Source organism: Procambarus clarkii, unplaced genomic scaffold (assembly GCF_040958095.1).
Source record: "Procambarus clarkii isolate CNS0578487 unplaced genomic scaffold, FALCON_Pclarkii_2.0 HiC_scaffold_113, whole genome shotgun sequence".
Classification (NCBI taxonomy): domain Eukaryota; kingdom Metazoa; phylum Arthropoda; class Malacostraca; order Decapoda; family Cambaridae; genus Procambarus; species Procambarus clarkii.
In genome coordinates, this window is record NW_027189146.1 from 2,033,216 (window position 1) to 2,043,975 (window position 10,760).

At 43.0% G+C, this 10,760-nt stretch overlaps 1 protein-coding gene and 2 non-coding genes across 3 annotated transcripts in view; 2 read left to right on the forward strand and 1 right to left on the reverse strand.

Annotated features, from left to right (window-relative positions):
* The first annotated feature begins 2,504 nt into the window (after positions 1–2,504).
* Positions 2,505–2,623, forward strand: LOC138360519 (5S ribosomal RNA). Its single transcript, XR_011226441.1, has one exon. It is a non-coding gene; the product is annotated as a 5S ribosomal RNA (ribosomal RNA).
* Positions 2,624–5,221: 2,598 nt separating this feature from the next.
* On the reverse strand, positions 5,222–5,659 carry LOC138360504 (histone H2A). Its single transcript, XM_069320276.1, has one exon. It carries the CDS (start codon positions 5,640–5,642, stop codon positions 5,271–5,273), a length of 372 nt encoding a protein of 123 aa, XP_069176377.1. The 5' UTR covers positions 5,643–5,659; the 3' UTR covers positions 5,222–5,270.
* Positions 5,660–10,751: 5,092 nt separating this feature from the next.
* The window catches only part of LOC138360520 (5S ribosomal RNA), a 119-nt gene continuing 110 nt past the window's right edge, over positions 10,752–10,760 (forward strand). Inside the window, exon 1 of the ribosomal RNA XR_011226442.1 lies at positions 10,752–10,760. This exon is cut by the window's right edge and continues 110 nt beyond it. This is a non-coding gene — a ribosomal RNA (5S ribosomal RNA).

Here is a 10,760-nt window from a genome sequence, read left to right on the forward strand (position 1 = left end):
GATAAGAGCTTGGCTAATCCATCGATTCCACCCACCACCACCTCAAAACGGGACCTAATTAGGTCCCTATACTTTTTTACTGAAGGGCTTAATAGACGATAACATAAATTGTTTTGATATCAGCTAGCACATTGGGTCTTATGAAATCTATTTTTTATCCTCGCATGCTTAAAGGGACTCTGATTGGGGAGGGAGGGGTGGGGGGGGGAAGGTTTGTTCCGTTATATACTAGCAGAGCAGGATCATTGGTGGTGGGGGGGGGGGGGGTGAGGGAGAGAGAGAGAGAGAGAGAGAGAGAGAGAGAGAGAGAGAGATCTTTCCCAACTCTTCCTTTTTACATGAGTGAGCTACCCGTTTTATTCATTTTATCCTTCTCAGAGCTGTTTTGATAGTATCCAAATGATGGTAAATGAAAAGGGAGGACACGAATATCTACCCAGAATTCAGGACTGGCAATCGATATGCATGTTTGAGTGCGAATCTTTTTCTCTCTCAACTTAGGTATACGTTTATGTCGTACCTAAAAGCGAGAACCACACTATTGGGACAAGTATGCAAGGCCCAATTTTCCTAACAAGAACAGTTAATTTTGTTATTTTCGAACATTTCTTTCCAAATTGGTTTATCCAATTAACAGTATTATATTAAGATCATGAATTGCTGGGTTAGGTTAGGTTAGGTTAGGTTAGCTTAGCTTAGGTTAGGTTAGGTTAGCTTAGCTTGGGTTAGCATAGGTTAGGTTAGGTTTGATTACATTTCTATGTTAGATTTAACTCAAATTCAAAACAATTGCAGTCATTCGGCTTGTTAGTCAACTTGCCTCTAATAGGGGCAATTTGTCTAACAAGACTATTTAGTTTTGTGTGCATATATATATATATATATATATATATATATATATATATATATATATATATATATATATATATATATATATATATATATATATATATATATATTATAGCTTCAAGACTCCGAACCAATATAGAAGCATCAAGAGGAAGTGCTTGTGTTATGGGCCAATAGGCCTTCTGCAGTTACTTCCATTCTTATGTTTTATTCCCATTGGTTCGTGTTTTATCTTGTGTAAATGTCAATCACCTCACCCAAAACTTTGGTACCATATCACCTCACCCATGTATGTGTGTATATATATATATATATATATATATATATATATATATATATATATATATATATATATATATATATATATATATATATATATATATATATATATATATATATATATAATATACAGAGTAAATCTACCCCAAAAGTAATGATTTATTTGTCTAACAAAACTAAACTCTTTTTTGGAATCATATGAGGCCCCTCCACTGAGGGGGGAGGCCTGGATGTTTATTGTCATGTGTATTCATGCTGCTTGCATGTCGTCGTTTATTTTGCCTTTGTTGTTTTCTTGACAGCTTTCTTTGCCTTGGGTGGTTTGGGAGATTTTGAAGCTCTCTTTATTTTGGGCTTTTTGTTCCCAACAACAAGCTGCTGCTGCTGCTGCTTCTTTTTCAAGGCTGTAGGTGGTTTGTTGCTTTGTGGCGGCTTTCTTGGGAGTTACCACGGCCTTCTTTGCTGCTGTAGATGGTTTCTTGGTTGTGGTGGCTTTCTTGGGAGTTAGAACGGCCCTCTTCTCTGCTACGGCCAGCTTGAATGATCCACTAGCTCCACTTCCCTTGGTCTGAACAAGAATGCCGTCAGCCACTGCTTTCTTGAGAAATCTTCGGATGTAAATGGCGATCTTGGCAGCCTCGACTTTGTTGTTGGCAACAACGTACTTCTTGATTGCTTGTAGAGACGAGCCCTTACGGTCTTTGAGTGCTGCGACCGCGGCTAGAACCATTTGACTAGTTTTCGGGTGAGCAACCTGGACGCGAGGTTTCCTGGTGGTGGCCACCACAGCAGCAGCAGCAGCAGCCGCAGCCTTCTTGGTAGGCTTTGCTTCTACCATGATGATGATGAGATAACCAAGGTGATGAGAGACGCTCAGACAGTCACGGGGGAATGATGCTGCCGCCGCTTGAGCCGAACCTATTTATGTGCCGGCACGGTACAGAAGCTGCAACCTGGCAACTCGTCCACCAATCACGACGGTTGGTTTTACGGCTCCGAAACCTGGATCCCATATCTTCTCTAAAATAGAAGCATTTGTTCATGTTCTTTGTAAAAGTATCATAAAGCAGGACAGATGAGACAAATATCATAAAAACTGAAGAGCAGATGAGCACACACATGTATGTATTACAAAGAAAATCCACAAATTCATTAGAAATTGGCAGGGTAGGCTGAGGAAGTAGGTAGATGTAAAATGTCTGTAAATGGCGAAAGAACATAAACCCAAGACTGAATAAACGATGTTAAATATCCATGCCAAGGAGACAAAAATATGTTAGGATACAATTACCATTAAGACACCACAAGAAGGTCCGTATCCTGCCGTGATGACTAAAAAGAGTTGGTTATTAGCCACAATGTGTAGGCAGTCTCATGCCAACGGCCATACCACGTTGAGAACACCGCTTCTCGTCCGATCAGCGAAGTTAAGCAACGTTGGGTTTGGTTAGTACTTGGATGGGTGACCGCCTGGGAACACCAAATGCTGTTGGCAATAATGTTTTTTGTTTTGTTTTGTTTTGTTTCGTTTGTTTTTGTTTGAATGGCTGGCTGGCTGGCTCCACGGGAAATTCACGGAGTTGTGTGGAATAAGGCCTGGTAAAATGAATTAATATGTATGTCATGTTTAAAACAAACTCGCTTAATATAGTGTGTGAGGCTTTATACAAAAACAAACAACCAAAACAAAACATGTTGTATATATATATATATATATATATATATATATATATATATATATATATATATATATATATATATATATATATATATATATAGCTTAATCCGGGTTTGAACTCGCAACTCCAAGAATACGCATCACTTATATACACTTTACCACTGGACCACTGCAGGACACTTGATGCTGAGGTATCAATTTAATGACGTAAATGCCATTTCCACAAATAAATGATAATTTAAAAGTATTTGTATGTACAAATCTTTTCTGTTTAAAAGGCTACAATATCAGTTACTGATATAATTTGTGTTAATGTTTCTATACCCACAGGAAGGCATGTTTTTGCTTATATGTAAGGGGTACGGAGAAGGAATCCACAGACCATCATTCCCCTTTCCCCCCCCCCCCCCCCCCCTCCCACCTACTACCACCACCACCACCACCACCACCACCACCACCACCACCACCACCACCACCACTACTCACCACCAATCACCACCACCACCAATCACCACCAATCACCACCACCACACCTAACCGAAAACCCCCTAACACATCAACCCTCCCCCCAATCATCAGGCGAAATAATAACCCTCAAATGCCTGCCTGCCTGCCTGCCTGCCTGCCAGCCAGCCAATACTAACGGTCTTCTCAGAAAGAAAATCTCTTTGTATCTGTATTACTTGATGAAATGTATGATTCTAATAATGAAAATAAATTGTTATGTCGGTTGTATGAGCATAATGACCAATATGCACATGATATGAATGAATTAAATAGTGTAGTTTTAAGTAATTAGGTTGTAGACACATTAAGCGGATATGATATTTGACGCGTCCAGAACTGGTGATTTTTGGTTTAGTTTTAAATGCACCACCACCACCACCATTGCTTCCCCAGAGCCTAATTAAGGACCGGTAAAAGGAGTCAATATGTATGTCATCTATAAAACCAAAGAATGAATAAAAACACACACACACACACCTACATAATAGTACTAGGAAGATTGAATGGCATAAAAAAAAAAAAAAGTACTCCCATTGGGTCGTTTGAACTCGCGACTTCAAAACACCAGCCACACACCTTGCCACCCAGCCACCATAGAGTTGGTATAATTGTGCAACTTTAGTTATAAAACTAAAGTTCTTATTGTCTCAAATCTTATTGTCTGTTCTATGAAAAGGCATGATGTAAATTATGTATTTTTTGAATGATTGAATTGTAGGCACATTAAGCGGATTCGATATTTGATATATCCAGAAAAGGTGATTTCTGTTCAGTTTTAAAATGCATCACCGTTAACGCTAAAGGACTGGTAAAACGACTCGATGTTTGTCATTTTTAAAATAAACACTAAAACTAGGCCCTTAACATATATAATGTTTGAATATAAATTGAATGCATATAAATACAAAGTGGGAGTGGCTGGCTGGCTGGCTGCCTGCCTGCCTGCCTGGCTGGCTGGCTGGCTGGCTGGCTGGCTGGCTGGCTGGCTGGCTGGCTGGCTGGGCTGGCTGGCTGCCTGGCTGGCTGCCTGCCTGCCTGCCTGCCTGCCTGCCTGCCTGCCTGCCTGCCTGCCTGCCTGCCTGCCTGGCTGGCTGGCTGGCTGGCTGGCTGGCTGGCTGGCTGGCTGCCCGCCCGCCCGCCCGCCCGCCCGCCTGCTTGCCTTGCCTTGCCTTGCCTTGCCTTGCCTTGCCTGTCCTGTCCTGTTATTGCCTTGCCTTGCCTTGCCTTGCCTTGCCTTGCCTTGCCTTGCCTTGCCTTGCCTTGCCCTGCCCTGCCTTGGCTGCAGCTGGCTGGCTGGCCGTAAATCAACTCTTAACAACACCACACCACACCACACCATCACTCATCACCCATCACCCACCACCGGCCCCAGTCTCCCAGCCTCTCTTATATACCCGAGCAGGCCCTTTAAATTATTTGAATTGTTGCACTTCGGCCAATGGCACGATCGCTGCTGCTCAAACATATTCTGGTTCACAAGTATTATAATATATTATATTATATTATATTATATATATATATATATATATATATATATATATATATATATATATATATATATATATATATATATATATATATATATATATATATATATATATTTATTCATGAAACACATTAAAACCTTGATCATTTATTCATTCATTACGTCTAGTGAAGAATTGCTTTTGTTCATTTGTATGATTAAAAATTGATAGAATATGAATTCCTCGCTTAAAGTAAAATATAAAATATATATTGGATTTATATGATTGGTTAATATTCCAAGTGATGCTGAATATCCCTATAATTTTGTTTTGTTTGTTTGTTTGTTATGTACACATTCCAAATGAAATCAATATAAATGTTATTATTAATGTTTGAAAGTTGATTGTCTACTTGAATCTCTCTATTAAAGTGTGTGTGGCTCCGGATGGAGCCTGGTTATGGTATTTGTCGTGGTGGGTGGCAGAAGTGCTTACTTCTTCTCTGTCTTCTTTGGCAAAAGAACTGCCTGAATGTTTGGAAGAACACCTCCCTGTGCAATGGTTACGCCAGACAGAAGTTTGTTGAGTTCTTCGTCGTTGCGGATGGCCAACTGCAAGTGACGTGGGATGATACGGGTCTTCTTGTTGTCACGTGCGGCGTTACCGGCGAGCTCCAGAACTTCGGCAGCGAGGTATTCCATGACGGCTGCCAGGTAGACAGGAGCGCCAGCACCGACGCGTTCGGCGTAGTTGCCTTTACGCAGCAGACGGTGAATTCTGCCCACGGGGAACTGAAGTCCGGCCCTGCTGGAGCGAGACTTTGACTTGCCCTTCACTTTGCCTCCCTTGCCGCGTCCTGACATTGCTGCTGCTGTTGTGGGTTTGTGGTGTTTTATGCCGGCCCGCAGATCGAGCTTCGTGTTATATACCCCGCTCAGGATCAAGGGAGTCCGCCACTGACCAATCAGCGCGCTCCGCCACGCGACCCGCTCTGAGCTGAGTCGCGAGCGGGATATAAAAGGAAAGCTCGACTCGCGCAAAAGTTCATTATTGTATCGCAACGCCAGCCAGCACGAGCATCATCATGCCACCCAAGGCATCTGGAAAGGCTGCCAAGAAGGCCGGAAAGGCCCAGAAGGCCATTGCCAAGGGCGATAAGAAAAAGAAGCGCAGGAGGAAGGAGAGCTACAGCATCTACATCTACAAAGTGCTGAAGCAGGTCCACCCCGACACTGGTATCTCTTCCAAAGCCATGTCGATCATGAACTCGTTCGTGAACGACATCTTCGAGCGCATCGCCGCCGAGGCTTCTCGCCTGGCCCACTACAACAAGCGTTCCACCATTACCAGTCGGGAGATCCAGACGGCTGTAAGGCTCCTGTTGCCCGGAGAACTGGCCAAGCACGCCGTCTCTGAGGGCACTAAGGCCGTCACCAAGTACACCTCCTCCAAGTAAACGGCTTACTTACTGCCCTGTGGTGGTGGCTTGGCCTCAAACCAACAAACTCGGCTCCATTGGAGCCACACTTTAATTTCTAAAGAGATTGTGAGTGTTAGACACCAATACTATTATAACAAAAACCTCTGTCACTGAAAGCAAATAGCTATAAAATGAGAATATTTATGAAACTGTCTGTGTGTGTTTCTCTCTCTCAGTCTCTGTCTGTCTGTCTGTCTGTCTGTCTCTGTCTCTGTCTCTGTCTCTGCATGTCTCTCTCTCTCTCTCTCTCTCTCTCTCTCTCTCTCTCTCTCTCTCTCTCTCTCTCTCTCTCTCTCTCTCTCTCTCTCTCTCTCTCTCTCTCTCTCTCTCAACACACATATAAACACTCGGTATCTTTTTTCTAGAGATTAGAGATTCATTGTTATGTTCCACATTAGGATTACTATGCAGGCCACCCTCTTAAGGTTTGAAAATGTCAAGAAAACGGTTAATTTAAAATGTCATCTCCTAACTTAACAGATTAAGCCAGAGGACCAAAAACAGAATAAAACAGGACAGGACAGTATGTCACTTATACAAGCTGCTTTTATTTCTAGTACAGTATGACAATTTTTTTTTTTTTTTGGAGGGGGGGGGGGGGGGAAGGATCCTTGGCAGTGCATAAGAATGAAAAGCGACGGCGTTTTGTTTGTAAGAGGACAGGTTGTACTACAAATGACTTGATTTATTGATATCACGTGTACAGTGTATGTATGACACCTAAATTATTGTATTTATTTATTTATTATATGTATAGATGAAGGTTAATTCATATGACTGATGCTAGGAATGTCTGAAATCTCCTTAGAAGGATATTTTGGCCCTGAGAAGGGCCGAGTTTTGGTGTATACTAGGGTGGTCGTTTTAGCTTATGCACGCTCTCCACGGATACGGCGAGCAAGCTGAATGTCCTTTGGCATGATGGTGACACGCTTGGCGTGGATGGCACAGAGGTTAGTGTCCTCGAAGAGACCGACCAGGTAAGCCTCGGATGCCTCCTGTAAAGCCATGACGGCAGACGACTGGAAGCGAAGATCGGTCTTGAAGTCCTGGGCAATCTCGCGCACCAGACGCTGGAAGGGAAGTTTCCTGATGAGCAACTCTGTGCTCTTCTGGTAACGACGGATCTCACGCAGGGCGACCGTTCCGGGCCTGTAACGGTGAGGCTTCTTCACGCCCCCTGTGGCAGGAGCAGACTTGCGTGCTGCCTTGGTGGCCAGCTGCTTACGAGGAGCCTTGCCTCCCGTGGACTTGCGAGCAGTCTGCTTGGTGCGAGCCATGGTGAACAACTGTGGTTTGTGATGGCCGGCGCCGAAAAATTTTTGCTTATATACGCCGTCTCGAGGCGCTTGCTCGAGCGCCATTGGCTGCTCGACTCGCCTACGTCACCCCGTTGCCCCTCCCCTCCTTCCTCTGGCTGCAGCCAACAGGCAGCTCACCTCAAACACTATTATCGCTGATTTTGCTCTATTTTTTGGATTTGTGCAAAAGTCATTTCACAGAGACGTGAAACAGACGAGTAGGCAACTGCAGTTTTGAAAGCGTTTGTGAGAAAGCCGTGTTTCTGCTCGAGTACAAGCATAAAGTAAGGACAGGCAGGAGTTAGGAGTTGCCATGCTACAAGTACGTCCGCTTGACGGGATATAGTCTGGGGAAATCGCCGAAATTTTATTATTCACACAACTTCAACACCATGACTGGACGCGGCAAGGGAGGCAAGGGACTCGGAAAGGGTGGCGCCAAGCGTCATCGTAAGGTGCTACGTGACAACATCCAGGGCATCACCAAGCCCGCTATTCGTCGCTTAGCTCGTCGTGGCGGCGTGAAGCGTATTTCGGGTCTCATCTACGAAGAGACCCGTGGCGTCCTGAAGGTGTTCCTCGAGAACGTCATCCGTGATGCTGTAACCTACACGGAACACGCCAAGAGGAAGACCGTCACTGCCATGGACGTGGTGTACGCTCTGAAGCGCCAGGGTCGTACCCTCTACGGATTCGGCGGATAAGAGCTTGGCTAATCCATCGATTCCACCCACCACCACCTCAAAACGGGACCTAATTAGGTCCCTATACTTTTTTACTGAAGGGCTTAATAGACGATAACATAAATTGTTTTGATATCAGCTAGCACATTGGGTCTTATGAAATCTATTTTTTATCCTCGCATGCTTAAAGGGACTCTGATTGGGGAGGGAGGGGTGGGGGGGGAAGGTTTGTTCCGTTATATACTAGCAGAGCAGGATCATTGGTGGTGGGGGGGGGGGGGTGAGGGAGAGAGGAGAGAGAGAGAGATGAGAGAGAGAGGAGAGAGAGAGAGAGAGAGAGAGATCTTTCCCAACTCTTCCTTTTTACATGAGTGAGCTACCCGTTTTATTCATTTTATCCTTCTCAGAGCTGTTTTGATAGTATCCAAATGATGGTAAATGAAAAGGGAGGACACGAATATCTACCCAGAATTCAGGACTGGCAATCGATATGCATGTTTGAGTGCGAATCTTTTTCTCTCTCAACTTAGGTATACGTTTATGTCGTACCTAAAAGCGAGAACCACACTATTGGGACAAGTATGCAAGGCCCAATTTTCCTAACAAGAACAGTTAATTTTGTTATTTTCGAACATTTCTTTCCAAATTGGTTTATCCAATTAACAGTATTATATTAAGATCATGAATTGCTGGGTTAGGTTAGGTTAGGTTAGGTTAGCTTAGCTTAGGTTAGGTTAGGTTAGCTTAGCTTGGGTTAGCATAGGTTAGGTTAGGTTTGATTACATTTCTATGTTAGATTTAACTCAAATTCAAAACAATTGCAGTCATTCGGCTTGTTAGTCAACTTGCCTCTAATAGGGGCAATTTGTCTAACAAGACTATTTAGTTTTGTGTGCATATATATATATATATATATATATATATATATATATATATATATATATATATATATATATATATATATATATATATATATTATAGCTTCAAGACTCCGAACCAATATAGAAGCATCAAGAGGAAGTGCTTGTGTTATGGGCCAATAGGCCTTCTGCAGTTACTTCCATTCTTATGTTTTTATTCCCATTGGTTCGTGTTTTATCTTGTGTAAATGTCAATCACCTCACCCAAAACTTTGGTACCATATCACCTCACCCATGTATGTGTGTATATATATATATATATATATATATATATATATATATATATATATATATATATATATATATATATATATATATATATATATATATATATATATAATATACAGAGTAAATCTACCCCAAAAGTAATGATTTATTTGTCTACAAAACTAAACTCTTTTTGGAATCATATGAGGCCCCTCCACTGAGGGGGGAGGCCTGGATGTTTATTGTCATGTGTATTCATGCTGCTTGCATGTCGTCGTTTATTTTGCCTTTGTTGTTTTCTTGACAGCTTTCTTTGCCTTGGGTGGTTTGGGAGATTTTGAAGCTCTCTTTATTTTGGGCTTTTTGTTCCCAACAACAAGCTGCTGCTGCTGCTGCTTCTTTTTCAAGGCTGTAGGTGGTTTGTTGCTTGTGGCGGCTTTCTTGGGAGTTACCACGGCCTTCTTTGCTGCTGTAGATGGTTTCTTGGTTGTGGTGGCTTTCTTGGGAGTTAGAACGGCCCTCTTCTCTGCTACGGCCAGCTTGAATGATCCACTAGCTCCACTTCCCTTGGTCTGAACAAGAATGCCGTCAGCCACTGCTTTCTTGAGAAATCTTCGGATGTAAATGGCGATCTTGGCAGCCTCGACTTTGTTGTTGGCAACAACGTACTTCTTGATTGCTTGTAGAGACGAGCCCTTACGGTCTTTGAGTGCTGCGACCGCGGCTAGAACCATTTGACTAGTTTTCGGGTGAGCAACCTGGACGCGAGGTTTCCTGGTGGTGGCCACCACAGCAGCAGCAGCAGCAGCCGCAGCCTTCTTGGTAGGCTTTGCTTCTACCATGATGATGATGAGATAACCAAGGTGATGAGAGACGCTCAGACAGTCACGGGGGAATGATGCTGCCGCCGCTTGAGCCGAACCTATTTATGTGCCGGCACGGTACAGAAGCTGCAACCTGGCAACTCGTCCACCAATCACGACGGTTGGTTTTACGGCTCCGAAACCTGGATCCCATATCTTCTCTAAAATAGAAGCATTTGTTCATGTTCTTTGTAAAAGTATCATAAAGCAGGACAGATGAGACAAATATCATAAAAACTGAAGAGCAGATGAGCACACACATGTATGTATTACAAAAGAAAATCCACAAATTCATTAGAAATTGGCAGGGTAGGCTGAGGAAGTAGGTAGATGTAAAATGTCTGTAAATGGCGAAAGAACATAAACCCAAGACTGAATAAACGATGTTAAATATCCATGCCAAGGAGACAAAAATATGTTAGGATACAATTACCATTAAGACACCACAAGAAGGTCCGTATCCTGCCGTGATGACTAAAAAGAGTTGGTTATTAGCCACAATGTGTAGGCAGTCTCATGCCAACGGC